The sequence below is a fragment of the Colius striatus genome, chromosome 7 (genome assembly GCF_028858725.1).
Source record: "Colius striatus isolate bColStr4 chromosome 7, bColStr4.1.hap1, whole genome shotgun sequence".
NCBI lineage: Eukaryota > Metazoa > Chordata > Aves > Coliiformes > Coliidae > Colius > Colius striatus.
In genome coordinates this window covers 9966435-9987190 of record NC_084765.1, presented here as the reverse complement: position 1 = coordinate 9987190, position 20756 = coordinate 9966435, and the positions used below count along the sequence as shown (strand labels likewise).

The 20756-nt window shown below is 35.1% G+C and overlaps 1 protein-coding gene across 3 annotated transcripts in view; it reads left to right on the top strand.

The window, feature by feature from the left end:
- The window catches only part of USP47 (ubiquitin specific peptidase 47), a 56363-nt gene that overhangs the window by 23192 nt on the left and 12415 nt on the right, over positions 1 to 20756 (top strand). The window contains exons 7-19 of one of the 3 annotated variants that reach the window (XM_061999110.1): positions 487 to 566; positions 1934 to 2083; positions 7988 to 8083; positions 8168 to 8320; positions 9674 to 9838; positions 11707 to 11838; positions 12548 to 12624; positions 12923 to 12978; positions 15849 to 15961; positions 16809 to 16913; positions 17913 to 18120; positions 18547 to 18662; positions 19674 to 19793. In XM_061999110.1, the coding sequence (XP_061855094.1) occupies positions 487 to 566; positions 1934 to 2083; positions 7988 to 8083; positions 8168 to 8320; positions 9674 to 9838; positions 11707 to 11838; positions 12548 to 12624; positions 12923 to 12978; positions 15849 to 15961; positions 16809 to 16913; positions 17913 to 18120; positions 18547 to 18662; positions 19674 to 19793 (1571 nt within the window). Of the gene's footprint in view, positions 1 to 486; positions 567 to 1933; positions 2084 to 7987; positions 8084 to 8167; positions 8321 to 9670; positions 9839 to 11706; positions 11839 to 12547; positions 12625 to 12922; positions 12979 to 15848; positions 15962 to 16808; positions 16914 to 17912; positions 18121 to 18546; positions 18663 to 19673; positions 19794 to 20756 lie in introns of all 3 variants that reach the window. The other 2 variants (XM_061999109.1, XM_061999111.1) reach the window with 2 other exon arrangements.

Genomic DNA, 20756 nt, shown 5'->3' with positions numbered 1-20756 from the left:
AATCACAGATGTCAAATGCAAACATTCCACTTAAATAGAAAATAATGTGAATAATTTCATAAAATCAAATACTCTATTTTTATGTAGGATAGTTTTAATCTGTAACCTTCTGATTTTTCCATGTAGTAATCATATAATAAGGATTGAACCTTGAGTTCTAGAGAGTCAGTGCAAAGTGGAGAATAAGTCAGAACCAGTTTATTTTGTAACAGTGCATCTTAGCATTTCTGTATTTTTTACATAGTCATATGTATGTAAATCTGATTTATGCATAACACTGAGCAAGCTGGCTGCTTGTTTTTCTAACTTAATTTGAGAGGCAGCTGCTTGTAGAATTGAACACATGCCACAGTTAATAATGTAGTAAATAATAGGTACAGACTTAAACAAATTGATAGTTTTTCAGAAAGTATTCTCAAGCTAAAGTTAGATTTCAGACTAATAACGTTTCTTGTTTTAATTAAAATTCATTTAATTTTCTAACAGCATGGCAGCAGCATGATGTACAGGAACTTTGTAGAGTCATGTTTGATGCTTTGGAGCAGAAATGGAAGCAAACAGAACAGGTAGGCATATAAAAATTTACTTGCATTCATTCAGCAATGTGGTATTGTGGGGTTTTATTGTTGTGAAAAATGTTACTTGAGTTTTAAATACCAGGTTATTGAAAGTCTGCAATAGTTACCAGTTTTCTTACTAGATGCAGTATTTAGGCTACTATAATGTATGACTTTCAAGAATGCATTACTTGTATTTTATTCCCTCAGTTGAAGTGGAATATTCTAAACTCTGGATACTTAGTTTTTACTTGAAGCACAAGGTGATTGTGTAAGTCCTGAGATAGGTTCCTCACTGTCAGTGTTTATTAGGCCATGTTATGGGCTTTTAAAGCTCAAGTTGACCCTTCTAATGTAGGAGAAAGTTTGCAATCTATTCATAACTGGCCTGTTCTCATCTGGGATAGAGTTAATATTCTTCCTAGTAACTGGTACAGTGCTCTTCAGATTTAGTGCAAGAATAATTTTGAAAACACTGCTTTAGTTAATGCCAAGTAGTATTTATTCTAAGGATTATTCAGTTTCCCATCCTCTGCCAGTGAGGAGATGAACAAGAGGTTGGGAGGGGATACAGCTGGGACAGCTGACCCCAGCTAACCAAAGGTTATTTGATACTGTATCATGTCATGCTCAGAATATAAAGTGCAGAGAACTGTCTAGGAGGGACAATCACTGCTCAGGCATCAGTCCCTGGGGTGGTGAGCAATTGCCTTGTGCATCATTTGTCTTGAATTTTATTTCTCTCTCATTTTATTATATTCCTTTTCATCATCATGATATTAATAATAATATTAAACTTCATTGTAGTTTTATTTCATTGTAGTTATTGAACTAGTCTTACCACAACACGAGTGTTACTTTTCTGATGAGAAGTGAGCAAGCAGCTGTGTATTGCTTAGTTGCTGGCTGGGGTTAAATTATGGCAATAACACATGCTACATTCTGATAAATGGCCAACTTATTGTAGGCCAACTTACAGATTTTTAGATTGACAAACACTTCTTTTTCTTTCTGCACCTACCACTGGAGACAGACAGTAGACTTGTAGCATCAATCTATTAATGTCTGGAAGATCAGACTTGTTTTAAAATGGAAACTTTTGGTAGTTTTGTAGTCATTCTTAAGAGGTGACCATGCAGTATATACAATGAAGCTTATATAATGTGGTTTGAGAAGCTCAGTTGATACGAATTTTGTGCACTGGTAGGGTAGGAGAAAACAATAAATCAAGAGTTTAATGTCTCGCTGGGAAATGATATTCTGAATGTGCAGCTATGCAAACAAGATATTTTTTTAAAGGGCATTGTATTGTATAACTAAACCAAAATATGTTCTGTTTCCTTTGTTTAAAGCTCTGTTGAATGTCTTTGTTTCAGGCTGATCTTATAAACCAACTGTATCAAGGCAAACTGAAGGATTATGTAAGATGTCTAGAATGTGGCTATGAAGGCTGGAGGATCGACACGTACCTGGATATTCCATTGGTCATCCGTCCGTACGGTTCCAACCAGGCGTTTGCTAGCGTGGTGTGTACTATTATGCTGACTAATAGTGCATCCATACACACATAGAATACATAATGCGACAGTGGTATAATTTGTTACATGGTAAGTATCATCCTAGATACTCCATCTTGGGGTGTTCGTCTTTGTGCAGTGAACCAGCTAGCAAGTTCTAGAAGATTTTTTGGGGCTTTTTGGTTTATTTTTTGTTTTGGTTTTTTTCTTTTGCCCTTCAATGAGTCCTACTGGTGCATGTGTAAGGGGAGGGGAAATGCAACTGTATTGCCTTAGGGCTGCAGTAATCAGTTATTTTCTTCCTGATAAAATCCTCAGCATTTACTCAAGATATTTTTATGAGATCACGAAGTTGTATTTAGGCTGTATTATCTGTATTTGGCACATCTGCTAAATTTGCATAGCGTTATTGAAAAATCAGTCAAAGAACCAGAACGTCGACTTACATTTTTTAGTTTGCCATGTTGTTTCCATGCTTTTTCAAGTTCACTTCTTAAATACCAAATGCTTTTAACAAGCAGTTTAATGGTAATAAACTATCATATGTCATTGTCCTTGGTCACTTTTGCTCCAGCATTACTGATGTTGGCAAGCATATATATTGCTGAGAAATCCTATAGAAGTTTTTTGTTTTACTTTTTCCACCAGCCTGAAAAGAAGTCAGTATGACCCATGAAATGCCACTGTTGTGGCTTAAAGTACTTGTGCTACGGATGACGAAGTGAGAAATAATAAGAAATCAAATCTTTCAGTAAACTTTGTTTTAATCAAACACTTGTGTAATTGGCTTGCTAGGATTATTTAATATATATTAAGTATTTCTCCTCTTGTATTTAGTGTGCTGGCAATATTTTTAGGCACTAATAATCTGTAATTCTTAACAGTAATTCTGTTAAGAAAAGAATGGTTAGAATTAGGTTAAACTGCAGTGTAGGTTCAAAATATTTCATACTTTAAAACCTTAAATACTGATCTTGAAGTAGTAGAAATGAGGGACATAAATTTCACAAATAAGATTAAAGTTAGTGAAGTCCTTTGAATTCTTAAGATTGCACTAAAATTTTTTAGAACTATCCAACTAATGGAAGCTGTGTTGATACAGTTGATATGCAGATAGCTTCCTTTTTCACCTTTAAAAACTCATTTCTAGAGATATTCCCTAAACAACATTTTTTGTTGTGTTTTTTAATCAAAAATGGGATTTTTCTGAGCTATTAAAGTCGTGAAAACCATTCAGTTCAGGTATAGTTGTATTCCACATTTAATGATGCACTGTACATGTGTCTCATGGAAGCTTTCTTCTTTAGTAGAGAAGTCTATAGTGAAATGCTAAGAAAACCCACCTGTACATTTGTAAAAACACAGAAAGCGTGAACAATGAAGAACTGAAGTATCAGATTGCTTTCAGTAGTATTTGATATTTCTCCTGTAAATCAGCATTTATTGGGTTTACCATATTGACAAAAATAGTCTTAAGATTTTTTAGTTACATGGTTGCAATTTGTATTGATGCTTCAATTTTTGAGCTTTTTTAATTATTATTCTGATATATTCAGTTGATTCTCCTCTCTGCATTTGTATTATCTATAGCAGATGTAATTTTTAGTTTTGTAGTCTTCAGCAGTGGGGAGATATGGAGGATACTTGCTTTTGGAGAAGGGAAAAATCGCCTGTTTCTAAATGGAATTCTCTGAAGGTAGTATCCTCCATTGATCCATAGATGATGTTGATATAGTAGGTGTAGGTGAAAGGGTATGAGTAAGAGATCAAAAACTTCAAACATGCGCTAATAGGGCTTATAGAAGGGAATGTAAAACTTCTTAGACCTTGCTAGTCAGCTCCTGAGGGAACCTGCAGCAGGCGACACAACCCAAGATAGGGGATCTAAGGAGGATACTACCTTCAAAGAACTCTAGTTAGAGGTAAGTGATTTTCCACTACTTTCTAATAAGAGAGAATGGATGTATGAGCATGAAGTAAGGCTAATCTGTAGAATGCCACAAAATGTATTATCCCACTGTTCGACATTGTGTACTAACACAAAAATGTAGATACCTGAAATGTTGCATTTATCTATCATAAACATATATGTATATTACTTCTAAATACATGAGAACAGAAAAACTGTCAAGCTAATGTTATGCTTTCTTTATTTCCTAATATAAACTAATTCTGAAATTCTTGGCTGTGTTTTTAAGGTTTGCATTTTGAAATTTTTCTCTGATTTCCCTACTCCATCCCCCAAGTTCATGCAGTTAAGACTACATAGCTACCAATTCTTTAGGGCAGCTCTGGGACACTGAAATCTTCTCAGTGGGCATCTCAACATAGTTTCTGAAAAGGTACTTGTACTGCCTGCACTCTTCAAGGACAAGGTTTAAAAAAGCCTGGATCAGTTTTTTCTTGGGATCGGTAGGAATATAGACATTAAAAAATGTAATTTTTTTCAGGGATGTAAACAGGAGCAGCAGTTCATTTACTGATTTCTGTAGGTACTGTATCTTTTTATATAGATACCTGAATTTAACAGCATTAGACATAAGCTAAAAAGGAGGGTTTTTTTGACTGCGCAACATAAAAATTTTGCAAGATGCAGAACAGCTGAAAGAAGAGTAGATGCAATGGGGAACTAGCTGGCATGCTGAAACTACGTTACTATGAAACAGTGGGAATTGCTTTCCAATACTGGAAGAGTAGCAATAATACAAGTATTCTGGAAGTACAGCAAGTACAATTCTGTTTCATTAAGTGTTAGTTTTCTCCAGCTGCTCTATGTTAGCTTTTCTTTTGAGGACGTAAGCACGCATACAGGTAGAGATTTTTTGGGCAGAAATCAATCTGTACATCTGTGTTGATGTACTTTATGGTATCACTGACCTGTTAGAATATGGGTGATGTGATATTAACTTTTTTAAGCTAGGTTGATAACAAGGTTTTGTAGTTTTAGTTGAGCATGTTCCTCAGAGACAGGAAAACTAAATGAGCTCTGAAAAATCCAAGATGGCAATTAGTTTCTAAGTTTTTCCAGGAACAATGTTGCTTAATTGCTGTTTATTGTGGAACCACTTACAAAGGTTCTACTGCTCCTGATCACAGGTTTTGCAAATTTATGCACTTACAAATGCTTGCAGTAAAAAACTAGTCAAACTACTGCTCAGAGCAGTGTACTTTAGGCTGGACCTGCACTGATCATATAATCTCCAGAAGTCTCCCTCCAGCCCATATTGTTGTTTTGATTATTTAAACTATTAAAAAAGTTTAAATAGCCTTTGTCATACTAATTTATAGCTTGATCATTTATGGTGTGTTTTGAGATGTGTCTATGTGTTTGGAGTGTTGGAAATGCTTAGCACCTCCAAGGCTACATAAGTTACCTCTTCAAAGATAACTTCAAAAGTTAACATTTTCTTTAAAAGCAGAGTTGCCCAGAAATGGAAACGTCATGTGATAGGCTGTGCAACATGAAAGCTTTGTCTCTGGCTTTGAGTAAACTGTCAGAGTAGAAAATGGTGAACTGTATTAGCATAGGAATTATGTTAAGAAACATCCTGATCAGCAGAACTAACTTTGGTGTAAACTGGAGGAGATACAAAGGAGTAAATGCAAGGAACAGCAATATTCCTCATACAAGGATTGAAAAATACATGGATATTTATATACCTTAAAAATAGTGACATAGCATTTTCTTTTCAGAGCACAGCTCCCTATGTATGGAAAGCAGTGAAACCCCAAGAGTGATGTAATAATATTTTGTTCAGTATTGGAGAGTCTGAAGGATCGCTTTTATCCATCAGTAAAAATTTGTTTCCTTGTTAAATTGCACATCACTAGAATCTACTTAAGCAGAACCTAGTTGGTTTTGTCTTGGTTGTGTACTCCAACACTTGTATTCATGATGATGCGTGAATTGTAACTTTTTTCTTAAACTCAAAATATATTTTTATAGTCTTAATTGGCATTTGATTCATAAGAGCTCTATGGTCATGTGATTCATAAGAGCTCTATGGTCATGTGATGTTTTCTGGGTTGGTTATTAATTTCTTCACTTTTATTCGGAATATTAACTCCTTAACTAGTTTACAGTGTAGTCAAAATGCAATCATCTGTTTCTACCCCTTTTTAAGCAGGATTATAACTTGCTTAGTCTTTCAGAATGTGATTCTTCACATTTCAGTACATTATCTTACTGAAAATTTGCATAATCTTACAAAACATTAGTTATTTGTTACCCTTAAGTAAAAGGCAACTTAGTTTCTATAGCGTCCAGGAAATAAATACATAGGCAGCAGTTTAATTCAGACTCCAGAATGTTTTAACGTGTCTAGAAGGGCCTCTCTCTGCCTAAGAGGTGTGATTTCAGGGCTGTTCAAAAGGTTTTCTGGCTGGATCCAAAAGTGCTTAAGTGAAATGATGGCCTTCAGTGTATAGTTGTTCTATTGAGTTTGCCGCATCTTTCATTTGTGAGTAGTTGCTACCCAAATACAGTCCTTTTTAACAAAGGAGTTTTTTCTCCTTGAAGAACACAGTACTTTGGTAAAGCATTTGGTTTATTATTGTTCTTGCTGCTTCCTTGAGTTCTCAAAGAAAGAAGGCAGATGGGAAGGCTTTTTGAAGAGCTTGGCATATCCTCAATTTCTTCTCAAAGCATGACTTAAATGTGGTGTAGATAGTAATCTTGAATTCTGTCCCAGCCATGTTACAATTGGTTGAATTTACTCTGCTCAGCTAAGCCACTTCTTACATATTCAGACTTCAGGGAACAGCTACAGTCCTTCGTTAGAGGTGATGAATTTAAAAATGTTTCTGTTGATCGTCTTTGTTTTTAACTGAATGTCTAAATATGCAAGTTGGTTTTGTTTTCACCTCCATAGGTGAATAGAGAATTCCTGGATTCCACTTGGAGTTCAGAAGCCCAGAGCCTGTCAACTTGCAAGCTGACTGGGTTAAAGGTTTTAACTTTCAAAATCTCTGGGCAAAATTCCTCACTGAACCTATCTCAATATTGTTAGTGAATTTTATTTGAACAAATTTATTCTCAAGTATATACTACTTATGTGCACCGTCTTCATTATAAGTTACGTTGGAGGTTGCTAAGGATCAGCTTGGTTCTGTTTAAGTATTGTTTGCTGTAGAGAGGAGCAAAGTGGAAAATGTTGGACTCCTGGATTTACATATTATTGGCAGAACTGTCAAGAGGACAGATTTCTAGTTATCAGTCAGTTGCTTCATAAAGGTTTATGCTTAGGAGGAGGCTAGTTCTATCTTCATAGGAGATGGCTGTATCTTTTCCCATTCCTTTGGGAATGAAGCTTAAATACTTTTCTCTCACTCATTTCTCTACATTTCACTTAATATCTTGAAATTTCCAAAGTCCTTAAGAATGGGACTAAAGCTGTCTTCAGATAGGGCACTGAGCAACTGTAGTAACATCTTTTTTTTTGGTGCCACTCCCCACTGCATCCAGTAATTATTGGATGCTATCTGTTGGGAAAAACACTTCTTGAAATGCAGAACCACAGTCTCAATTCTGGGAGAACAGAGCGAAAGCAGGATTAAAAAATAAGCTTAGCAGGGGACTGAACAAACATTAGTAAATGTGATGTGCAAGGTAACAGGAGTGAATTTCATTTTATAGTGTATGTTTATTAAAACACAGACAATTTGGATTTATGAAATATGATTAGCAGTAATTGTGGTTTGGCTATTTAACCAAGGGCTGGGTAGAAAGGTTGGTTTCTCTTCATATTTTCCTGACTCTGTTTCTATATCAAAGTTTATGTCAATCAAATTTTGATTGTAGATTTAATTAAGTAATTTGTATATGTTTGCAATCTCATTTTAAAGTTATCAATCTGATTTATCCCTACATAGTAAATATTCTTTAAAAATCAGGTAACATCTTTTTATTATTAGGAAGAAGCACTGCATGCTTTCATTCAGCCTGAGATTCTTGATGGCCCCAATCAGTATTTTTGTGAAAGATGTAAGAAGAAATGTGATGCAAGGAAGGTAAAGACTGACCAAATCATTTGGAAAAGTTACTTTTGGTAACTGTAAATCCTGGTAGCATAATGTTGTTTTTGCTTCATTTAGGGTCTGCGGTTCCTGCATTTTCCATATCTACTGACATTACAGCTGAAGAGATTTGACTTTGATTATACCACTATGCACAGAATTAAACTTAACGATCGTATGACTTTTCCTGAGGAGTTAGACATGAGTGTCTTCATTGATGTTGAGGATGAGGTACGGTTTCAGCAAAAAGACTGTAACTTTCTTGAAGTTTATTATTAAAAAAATTAAAATGTCGGTCTAATAAACCCACTTTAACAACATTATTCATCTACTTAAAATACTGTGCCATGGCAGTGTTTTAAGTTTTTTAATTTGTGCATTTTTGTTACCTTGCAAAAGAAGCACGTTCTTTAATTCTGCAATGCTTCCATGAAGAAACTTCTATGTCTTCACAGGTGATTTAAAAGCACAAGTCTCAAGGCTTTAACATATACTTCAAATCCAGAGTAAAACCTGTTTCTTAAACTTGTGTCTGAATCTGTTTTGGTCACGAGAGGTGATGTAAAGTTTTGAAACTCTAGGTGCTGAAGTTGTTCCAGAAAAGACTAATGATGAATTCCTTTTCTCTGACTCACAATGCTGCGTGTGCTGTAGAAATGAGATTTTTAAAAGTTAATTTTTCACTTCCATCATCTTCTGGCTGATATGTGAAGGGTTCTTCACATATCGGCCAAAATTCATATGCAGTTCCATTCACCAAGAAGTATTTAGTGTGCCTTCTATATTAAACACTAAATGTATTCCTAATTTCATACTTGAAAGTGTTCTGTGACTTTGCTATCTTGTAATGATATAAATGCTGCCTCGATAAGTGTATGGAGGGGCTTTTCCAACCTTATACAAACCTTTGTTTTATGAAGTACACCTTTTACATTCTGAGAGGTATCCAGTTGCTTTACTAGAGGAGCTAAATGGGATTTGGGAGAATAGAACTTGAAACAAAATTAACAACTGTCAAAAGCAAAAGAATTATCCAGAGGAAAGAAGATGAGGTAAGAGATGGATAATAGTGCCTTGTAGTAAAGGAGCTGTATTTGTAGTTTGCTGTGCTTTTAAGCTAACAGAACGTTAATCGTTGTTACTGTAATACCTTGACTCTGTGCAATGAGTTGAAATGGAAGAAAAATCTTTGACTGGGGTTAAAAATATTTCCAATCAAATCAATTCTGATTAACAATGCCATGTTTATAATAAGATTTGTTACCTGATATTAGACTTCCAGGTATTTAGTTGAATTAACTAATAAATGAAATAGGCCAGTAACAAATATAATCTGATCAGATATGAAACCAGATAATTATGATTCAACTGCATACAAGACCAGAAAACACTCATGTTAGAGATGGACTGAAGACAGCTACTAACAGAAAGTCCATTCTCTATGCTGAATTGCAGAGGTCTCAAGGTTTTTGAGGAGTTTCATTGCTTTTGCAGATTGGAATTTTCTCATTTCACAAATGTATTCTCATCCTATGTATCTTGAAATACTGTATAATATCAGTATCTATGTTTTGTTTTAAGAAGTCTCCTCAGACTGAGAGTTGCACTGATAGTGGAGCTGAAAATGAAGGCAGTTGTCATAGTGATCAGATGAGCAATGATTTTTCTAATGATGATGGAGTTGATGAAGGAATCTGCCTCGAAAGCAATAGTGCAGCAGAAAGAATTTCTAAAGCTGGAAATGAAAAGGTATGTTTAAAAAAAGTTATACTGGATCTGATTGACATGGAGTTCATTGTCTTAGCAGTGTATATGGTGCTCTGTTTTGTATTTGTGACTAAAACAATGTTAATAGCACGTTAGTGTGTTAGCCCTTGCTGAATGGTGCTGCAGAGCACTAAGGTCTTCTCTTTCTCATTCTGCACCTGTAATTGGCTGGGAGTGGGTAAGAGGCTGGAAGGGTGTTTTAGCTGGAGTGGCTGAGTTGACCAGAGGGATATTCCATGCATATTCCCTGCTGTCATGCTCAGCAGTAAAAAGTAGGGGATTTCCAAAGTAGCTGTTGCTCAGACTAGCTTCGGCATTGTCCACTGCTGGGAGATGGTGAATAATAGTACTGTGTCTTTTATTTTTTATATTTTCTTCACTTATTAAACTGTCATTATCTCCAACCACAAGTCTTCTCAGTTTTGCTCTTCTAATTCTCTCCCCTGTCCCACTTGAGGGAAGGAGTGAGTGGGTGACAGGGTGGGTGATTTGCTGCTGGCCAAGGTCAACCCATCACAAGTGTAAATGGTAAAAATATACTGAAGTCTGATATTGGGGGTGGAGTGAGAGGCTGAGGGTGTGTGGTTTTATTGAAACTTCAAAAATTGTCTTATGAACAATGTCTTTTATTTGAAGCTGTCAAAGACCTACTAACTTACTGTCTTGCATCTTAGTAGGAGAGGACTGGGAAGTTTTGGTCAGTCATTCATTTCTTCTCCTTATAAAACCAGTTGTATAGATGAGACCATGGATCTAAATGTTAATGATTCTTGTAGTCATCTTGAGTTAAAGTCTAGAATAAACCATCTTTCTGTGCGACAAAGATTAGCAGAGATCTTTGAGAAAGCTGATTGAGTTTTCTTGTCAATACAGAATTTATCAAAACTCTTGATTTATGGTAATGTCTACAGTGTGTACTGCTATGTGTCGTTATTCAGTGAAGTCACCTGAAGTTTGGCTAGTACCTTTTATTCACACTTAGGAAGCTGTTTGGCTCTGTTGCTTTCATAAATACTTGAAGACTGTTTTAGTGTGCACATCTGGCCCTGTTTCATATTTGCCTTCAACCATTTGTGAGGGATTTTTATGATAAAAGTCTGAATACTGTCAATCTTAGCTGGGAAGGAGTAAGAAATTAATAGGTAGACATTTGACTGGAGCTGGGACAGAGTATTTTAATCTGTAATGCAGATGTCATGTACTAATATTGATAGTAGCTTTGACCAAGTAATTCAGTGCTTGTTCTCAAGGCAAACTAGCTGTCAAGCCATGTTAGCTTTTTGGTTTGGATATCTTCACAGTGAATGCAGTGTATGCTGAGAATTGAGAAACCAGTGCAGAGTGCTGCTTAGCATTGACTGGCATGTTGCTAGTTTGCTGTATGCATTAAGGAGCCAAAAGCCATCTTCAGGAATGCAGAGAAGTGTGATAGCAAATAACCTTTGTAGCTACAGCAAGTTGGTCATTACTTTTGTTTCTTGTCTGGACATATATTTAATACCTATCTAGCTAGAAGGTGCCAAGTTCAGGGTTTGTAAAGAAAAGAAGTAGCAGTAGTGCATTAAGTCAATTAAAAAATGTTTCCATGATTTTTATTCTTAAATAATTTGGTCTTCTGTCTCTTCCCACCAGTGAAAGGGAATTCCTCTTTATTTCTTTTATTGCATAGTCTTGCATATCAGAGCTCTGGTTTTGTTCAGTGTCTACTGCAGTAATGCACTTGTGCAGATCTGTTTTGTAACTCACAATTATTTATATATGTTGGGTTTGTGTAATTGTTTTTAAACTTTCTTAAATGATCACTTGGTTACTTTTACTTAATATGTGTCACCTTTTTCTTCTCTCCCCAGAGTTCTTTACTGTATGAGCTCTTCTCTGTTATGGTTCATTCTGGAAGTGCTGCTGGTGGGCATTATTATGCCTGTATAAAATCTTTTAGTGATGACCAGTGGTACAGTTTTAATGATCAGCATGTTAGTAAGGTAAAAATAGTATTTTCAGTTATCTTGTGTATTTGTAGATGAACTAGTAAGTTTGTATTTTACGTGTGGTTTTTTTTTTTTTTTTTTACTGAACTACACATAAAACCAGCTTCATTATATGTAATTCAAGCATTTACTTTGTTTCTTCTCATCCTGATGTCCTGCCCTATACATACATTTTACCCATTAGCTTAACTGATTTCTAGATTGTTTTCATTTGTGTGTGGGTTTGTGCGCTGAGGGAAGGAGTGTTTCTTCCTGGTAGGGGAGGAATATGGTCGATATGACCTTTATGTACAGACCAGGCTGGATTTAGAGTTTTTCTTTCTATACACATGAAGAATGCTTATTGCCTAGACACTTGTATTTGTAGGTCTCTTACAACACAGATTGTGCTGTTAAACCTGTTCTGCTGCGTTTCAGGGATGCATTTCAGATGTTAATCATATTTGTATAAAAGTATTGCAATCAGGAACCTGGGTATTGTTTTTCTAAGTTTGCATTCATTTCTATGTGTACGTTAACTGTAAAATGAAGAGGCAGATCACTTCAAGGCTTTTTTCAGTCAGCAAACAAGCAGATATGTTTTTAAAATCAGAAAGATTGCTGTTGTGTGTTAATTATGTTGTCCCATTTTTCCTAATGAGAATAAATGCATCTCAATCAGTGCAAGTTCCTCAAATAATCATTAAATTGATTTTTCTGTTAGATAACTCAAGAAGATATTAAGAAAACATATGGTGGATCTTCTGGAAGCAGAGGATATTATTCCAGTGCTTTTGCTAGGTTAGTAGCACTGTAATATCACTTTTTTCGGGTGATGTTTTAGTGTGGACAGAGGAATAGCCAAGATTCATGTGCTTAACCTGTTAGCTTGAAATTATAAGTAGATACTTCAAATAATTTTAAGAATTATGCTGACTGCTGTTTCATTGTGAAAATAATGTGATGTTTATTTTTTTTAATCCTTGTTGGTTAGTGTATTGCTATGATACATATGACATAGTTCCTTAAAGGAAAAACAAAACAACTTTTGCAGTTAATATTACCCCTGCTGTCTGATAACTATTCTTTTCTCCACCAGCTCCACAAATGCGTACATGCTAATATATAGACTGAAGGATCCAATGAGAAATGCAAGTGAGTATGTTCTGCAGTTCTTAAGTAATAAGATTGCATTGTAGAAAAATAAGATGTTTTGCATATATTGAGTACTAACTGTTGTGAGAATGGTAGAATTGGTATTTTTAGGGTAAGCTAAAGTAACTTTAATATAGGAGATCTTCTCGTGTAGCTTTTTGTTACTGTTTTTATAGTAAACCTGTAAGGATCATTAGGAGGTCACTACAAATTTTACAGTTTTTCAATATTTGAATATTGTGCAACTGAAAAACATAGTGAATGACACTGAACAAACCATAATACTATATAGTGGAATTAAAAACATAAATTGATATGTTTGAATTTAATAATTACTAAGTTTTTTGCTTCGTAACCAGCCCTTATTGTTTGTATTAGGAGGTGTGAGATACACTACGTTACTACAATATACTACATTATGGAGTCAGAAACAAGTATTGGATTTCCGTCTTACTTTTCCCTCATCTCTGATTTTGTTCATCAAGGCTTAGAGGATGCTTGACCCTGTGACTCAAAATAGGAACATCTGTCTGGAGATTTCATGCAAGCATTGGCTAATTTCATAGGATTCAGACTGTTAATAGTACTAATAACTCTAAACAGCCAGGATTTCTCTTGTAGATTTTTTTTTTTTAGTAATACTGTATTATTTGATTGAAAACACTTAATGTTTTTCATTTAAAATCTAGCATACCTAAATGATGCAGTAGTAAAAAATGTTTGATAGAGTAGAACTGTTTTAAACTACTACCAAGATAGAAGGAACCATGTTAGTTTGCTTTTTTTTCCCCCCCTTCTTGTTTATTCCTTGTTAGAAACACAACTATAGAAAGGAGGTGAGAAAAGCAATGGCTAGCCACTCTTGCTCTCATCAGTGAAGCTCTTGTCTCATTTGCCTGGAAGAATCAAGTATTTTGTTAATATTGTAACTGATTGAACTGAGCCAAAGGTTAATTTACTTGCAGTGTGAAAGCTGTATTTGTTTTTTTCTTAAAGGAAAAATTCAGTAGTCTGCCCTTAGAACAGGAAATGTGTCAGTTTGTAGTCTGCTTGAAGTTAGGCTGATAAATAGTGTAGACTGTCTTAATTTTTCAGAGTGTATATAGTTCATTTGTCAAATACTCTGAAGTACACAAAAAAATCCTGTTGTTGAATAAATTTTCCTAATACATTGAGCAGATGAGAAACCATAGAGGCTTTCAAAGGTGGGAGAAAACTTTAATATCTCTACATTCTTCTCCCCCCCCCCGCCCTTTCTGTTAAGAGATTGAGAGTCTGAAGAATAGATTCAATTTCTTCAACAATCTTAAAAACATCCTTTGTAAGAAGAGTAATTTCATGCTTTATTCTTAATTTGTGAACTGAAATTACTTATTACTTCATAGAGCAGAATGTTATAACTGAAACCTTTGGCACTTTACATTGTGTAGCTCCATTTGGGGCGTACCCATTCTTTTTGAAGAGCGTTCAAGTGTAGGAAAGACTTCTGTACCTGAGAGAGTTTGTAACATGTCAGACTTAATGTGTCCAGTAGAGGGAGGAGTCAAAGATCTTTTAAAAATAAAAAGTAATTTCTCTAATTTTACTGCTGTAAATGTGTTAGATGGAGGTGAATAGCAGTCCACTTCCTTTGAGTCCTCCTTTTGGGGTTAAATTTTTAATTCCACCATGAGAAACTGAGGATAGCTGTTAGAAAGAATAAGGGAAGAAATCAGCAGTGCAAGGATGATTGAAACAGTCTTGATTTTTTTGCATAACAACTAAAAAAAAAAAAAAAACAAAAGCTTTACTTTTAAAACACTTGAATCTTAAAACTAATGAAAGTAGACTTGCAACTGCTTCCATATCAGTGTATACTAAAAAGTGTTTTAAGCTAATTGAAGCAAATTTGACATGTCATTTCAATACCCTAATAAACACAAACCACATGTATTTTTAGCAGCGGTTTATTTCATTATGCATAGAGTACTTTCAGACGTGTTATTTTCTACTACTCTTCTTCCTTTTTCTGGTTTTTATTTATACTTTTCCACTATTTTCATCATAAAGTTGAACAGTTTTTTTTTCTTTAAGGAAATAGAGACAGGAAAAACTAAGTACCTTAGAAGATCAGTTTTGCTGGCTTCATTTCTGAGAACAGAATAAGGGACAGTACAGCATTGTTTGGTTTTAAAGTGACAATATCTAAAGTAAATGCTTAATGTACTTTTGAACTGGATTTAATACAAGAAGGCTACTGTTAAAACAAGGCCTTTTATCAATTACTTGTTACAGTAGTAAGTCTGAAGAGCAGCAAAAAACTGAAACTGAATCTGCTATTTCAGATTTCTTTAACATGCCAAGCTCATTTCAAAAATAAAAGGATTAAAAGACAACTATGTTGCAAAAGTGGATTTATTTATTGTTTTTTAAACTTCAAGTATTGCATTCTCTGATTTTGTTTCATAAAGAAAGCAATCTCATGAAGTCAACTAATCTGTATTACATGTAATATTTATTTCATCATCATATAGGTGATATCTTGTGACTTTTATTATCAGCAAATTCACTTTGCAGACTAGAAAGTGAACAAGTGTAATCATCAGTCTTGGTCTATTTCTTTACAACAGCAAAGCTTCCCATACTGATACTGGAATGTTAGTCTTGTGCTAATACCACTTCCTTGTGTTGTTGAAGTATGATCAGGGGTAATGAAAGGGTAACTTTGGTTTAATGTAAATCATGAGAAAGAACAGAATGTGGCGTAGTGGGTGGAGAAGAGAGAGGGAAGAAGGCAAGGAACAGAACCATTAAGTATACCCGTAATTATAATGTTGCTCACCATGGAAAAAATTATTTTTTTAAAACTATTACTTTATTTTTACTGGCAGAGTTTCTTGAGGCACATGAGTATCCAGAGCATATTAAGCAATTGGTACAGAAAGAGAGGGAATTGGAAGAACAAGAAAAGAGACAACGAGAAATTGAGCGCAACACTTGCAAGGTCAGAGTTTCTGATGAATAAAGTAACAATACATTTCTAGCACTTTTCCTACAAGGACTCTTTTGTGATAAGTGTATTTGTATTAACAATTCTTCAAGTGAGTTGTACACTCATGGGAAGCCTTTACACATAATCATCTGTTAGAGATATTCACTAGAGATTTTTGTTGAGTTCATGTTTTCCATGTGAAGCTGAATTGCTATTAAAACCAAAACAAATTTACAGTTAATCTGGCATCACTTGTTTTCAGCAAAATGAATTCCAAAGAGTATGTAGTGCTGTATGTTAGACGTTTTACACTGTTAAATCTTCTTATGTTGTAACCTTTTGCTTTGTGAGATTATGTTTTTTAAACCAATTTAAAATAAATATTTGGCAGAGAGAGCTCAACTTTTTTCCAACCTCAGATTCAATAGTAACAAAAATACGATAGCTACGATTTAAATGTGTGTGACGGTCAGCTGGTCTGCTTATGAATCAAGTGATTGTGAAAGATGTAACTTTCATGTGAAAAAGGAATTTCACATATTATTATTCCTATGTACGTTTTGTTTTGGAGGATTTGCAGGCTGCCAACAGTTTCAAGATGTTCTGGTTACAGATGTTATACCCTAACTCACAAAAAGATACACATGCGCACACACGCTAGTGCTATCTACTATGCCATTTATATTTTCGATCAACAGTTGCTTAACTAGTTGAAACTGTCTTAGAAGTTGAAGTAGAGCTAAAGATGTATTACAATCCTATATTCAAATAATATAAATTGAAACTTTAAGTGTACTCTAACATGAAAGGTATTAGCAAATACCTTCATGATCATTTTTATTTGTTTTGTATTTCATAGATTAAATTGTTCTGCATGCATCCCACAAAACAGCTAATGATGGAGAACAAATTAGAGGTTCATAAGGACAGGACACTGAAGGAAGCTGTGGAAATAGCTTACAAGGTATGTTATACATAACATAATAGTTTTAGATGGATTTTTTTTCTGATGTTGTGTATCTTGTTTTTGATAACATTTCTAATGCACTAGTAATGTTTCTGGTGGTTGGCTGTGGGGCTTTTTGTTGGGGATTGTTCTGGAGAATTGATTTGGGGAATTTTGTGAATTTTTTTTGTAGGACTTTTTTTGAGGTGTTCTAGTTAGAGATTGAGTCTTCTGTTAGTAGCCATCAGATGATTTCTGACTGGACTCACATAGCCTGCCCTTTTAAAAGGATGTGTGATTTTTACATGGCCTTATTTTAAAATCTGACAGTCTGAGTTGTTACACTCATCATGGTCTCAGTAAGCTGAAAGAATTCTGAAAGCTTATATTTATATTGCAGTAAAAATGTTGTATTAGATCTATAATAAGAGAATTCTTTCAAGAAACTTTCTGTATAGCTAATACAATAATACCAGTGGGCACCAATGCATCTATTGATCTTTGCCTTCTACAAACAGGTAGAAGTTGGACATGTATTCTTGCCAGCATTCTTGTACTCTTTGGTTCTCACTGTATATATCTGCCTGGGAGAGAACCAGCAAGGCAGTTACAGGTTTGGAATACATCAGCATCTCCTTGAGGTGCATGGAAAATCTTTAGTGGATACAACTTCCTCAGGCCTCCAAGATGCCATATTGTGTAATTGATAGGCAGTATACCTCTCTGAATGTACTTCTGGGACCTGTCTTCATGTAATTGTATACATACTGCTCTGCATTTTGATGCAGGCTGCTCTTCTGATTTTGAAAACAAGCCTCTGTTGCAGATGTGTGTGTATGTAATCTAGTATGTATGCCTGTGGCTTTTTTTCTAAAGACAAATTGAAATTTGAAAAACCAAAGGATTCCTGGATGTACAACTACTGAGATCTTTCTAGCTTGAAAGAGAAAAAATAAACTCACAAATAAACAATCATTAAGTATTTTGGGGGTTTTTTTGTTTGTGTATATGATTTAGCTAATGGATTTGGAAGAGGCTGTTCCTTTGGATTGCTGTCGTCTTGTCAAATATGATGAGTTTCATGACTACTTGGAACGGTCATACGAAGGAGAAGAAGATACACCAATGGGTTTATTACTTGGAGGTGTCAAATCAACGTACATGTTTGACCTACTGTTGGAAACAAGAAGACCTGACCAAGTTTTCCAGTGCTATAAACCTGGTGGTAAGACACGTAATTATATGTAGATAAGGATAGACTAAAATCATACACTGTGTGATGGCATGAAAATAAAACTTATGAAACTTAAAACTTCATTATCATGTGTGAAAGAAGAAAAAATTTCAACTACATTTTATATATAGTTCTGTAGTATGTACAGAACTACAACACATACTACTGCTGTCTTACCAACTTGTTTCTAGTTGAAGCAGTTCTAAGGTATACTAAACTTAGTCACACTGTGGTACATTTTTTCCCTCTCTAGCATCAAAAGTGATCTAAAAGTAGAATTTTGAAGTTGGACTGCTCTTCAAATTCATTACTATTTGGGTGTATTTAATGTAACCCCTTAATCAGACGCGCGTGTGTGTGTTCTGTGCCTGTTGAATTCTCTCATATGTTATGTTTTCTTTTTCCTCTTCCCTGCAGAGGTCATGGTAAAGGTTCATGTAGTTGACCTGAAGACTGAATCTGTTGCTCCTCCAATAAGTGTACGAGCTTATTTGAATCAAACAGTTTCAGAATTTAAACAGCTAATTTCCAAGGTAATTTACAGTCACTAAGGACCTGTTTTAGAGTTTTCATTTATTCTTAATCTGAAAATGTGTCATGTTTTAGGTATTTAAATTGAGACCCTGCATCTTTTACAGTTCATACTCTGTGTCACGTCCAGTAGGGTTTGGTTAGTAGTTACAGTCCGTCTGCTCACCTAAAAGCAGTAATCTGCTTCTCACTTCCATCCAGAATTCTGCCGTACTTTTCACAAGCTGTGCCATTGTCTGGCTATATTGCTTATTAGCTTAGCAGATAATAAGTTTTTTGGGAAGATGAAGAATTGAATTCCTGTTTTTTTGGGTTGGTAACTTGAACCACCTTACTGAGTATCCAGTCAGCAGCAGAACCAGGGAAGCATAAAACTGTAATTTCCTCCATTAGCTTCAAGAATTGAAATTTTAACATCCAAAGCTGTCCACATTCTCCTTAAAAACCTTAATTTTCATCCCGGCAGTCACTTATTGTTAAGATGCATATTGATTTTTACATGGTCTTAAACCATGTAATGTTACATCTTTCATTGAATCGGAAGACGGACACTTAACTCTGAACTCAGTCAATTCTGTAAAAATAGTTCAGTGGTTGGTGTAACTTTGCAGTTATTGTTATGGAATGTAATTTCGTTAATTTGAGTTCAGTCGAACTGAGAATTAAGTGAATGGTGTGCCAAATGTGGTGCTTCAGAATATTTATATTTTCAGTTGGTTCATAGCTTAAATAATAAGACAAATTTCTGATATGACTGACCATTAACAGTTTGTCAGTTCTCTGCAAAGATGAGCCATTTTAGCCAACTGAACTGTTGGGAAAAATATTTGCTACCTATCAAAGGTTGGAGGAAAGGAATTGTGATTGAACGGGTTTGGGAGATTTTCCCCCAGTCAATGAGCAAACCTTGTCCTTTCCCAGTGTTCTTAAAGGAAATACTTGTTCCAGTATTTGAAATTATGTATCATTTGTATGTTACCTTCTGAGTGTAACATGTCAATGTCATGTTTTAGGCAACGCACCTGCCTGCTGAAACAATGCGGGTGGTGTTAGAACGTTGCTACAATGACTTGCGTCTTCTGAATGTTTCCAGCAAAACACTGAAAGCTGAAGGCTTTTTTAGAAGCAACAAGGTATGTGCGTGTTCATTTCATGTATTTGTAGACTTTACTGTTATGTTGCAAAAGGTATAGATACCTTTGTAGACTTTATAATGGATAACTGTTAGGTATTTCACTGTGTGCTGTGAGAGACTTTTTAACTAGCAGATAACTGGTGCTGATGAATACTGTAGGCTAAATAGGGAACCAAGTATACATAACAAGGTAGAGCAGAATCAGACATCTGGTATATAGTCAGTGTTTTAAGTGATGGTGAGAATAACAGCGTTACGTGAAGATTTTTAAGTCAGCCCTTCCTAGGGGACAAAGGCTGGCATATTGCTATGAACCTGCCTAATTAGTTTTCTAAACCTTCCGAAGAGCTGTGCCTACTCCCACTATTTAAGTTCTTCAGAAACAAATGTCAAAACTAAGAGCATGGTTTTGGTGGGTTTTTGTCTTAAGTTCAGTAATTTTTGCTATACATATTGCCCCTAGCCAAACTTATATTGTTTTCCCAAAAAGACTTCTAATAAACATTTCTTGTAGTTGTGTAATCCAGTCAGAAGAGTGACTTTATATTTAAATCACTTAACATCTGTAGCCTCGCTCTTTCTACTACAGTAGCAATAGCACATCTTGCATATCCTGTCTCTGAAATTTGAACCTTGAAGATGGAGTATCCTCAATGAAGAAAGATAAGTGAAGGCTTTGATGGCTTATAGCTGAGCAAAACTGGCAATGACTTGTTACTCCGTAACTTCAAGCCCTTTTGTGCTCACATTGTCAATGCAACACAGTGGCCTTTGACAAAGGGGGAAAAAAGAAATTTGTTCCTTTGTGCTCTTATGTAGGCTGCTACTCACCCTTGTGTATATTTAAGGATTTCCTATTTATAATGGTATACTAGAAAATGAAGAAGGGTCACCAACTGTAGCTGTGGGGCTTATCGCTATCATAACTAGTGTTAGTACAGAGCTGAAGTGATGCACATGA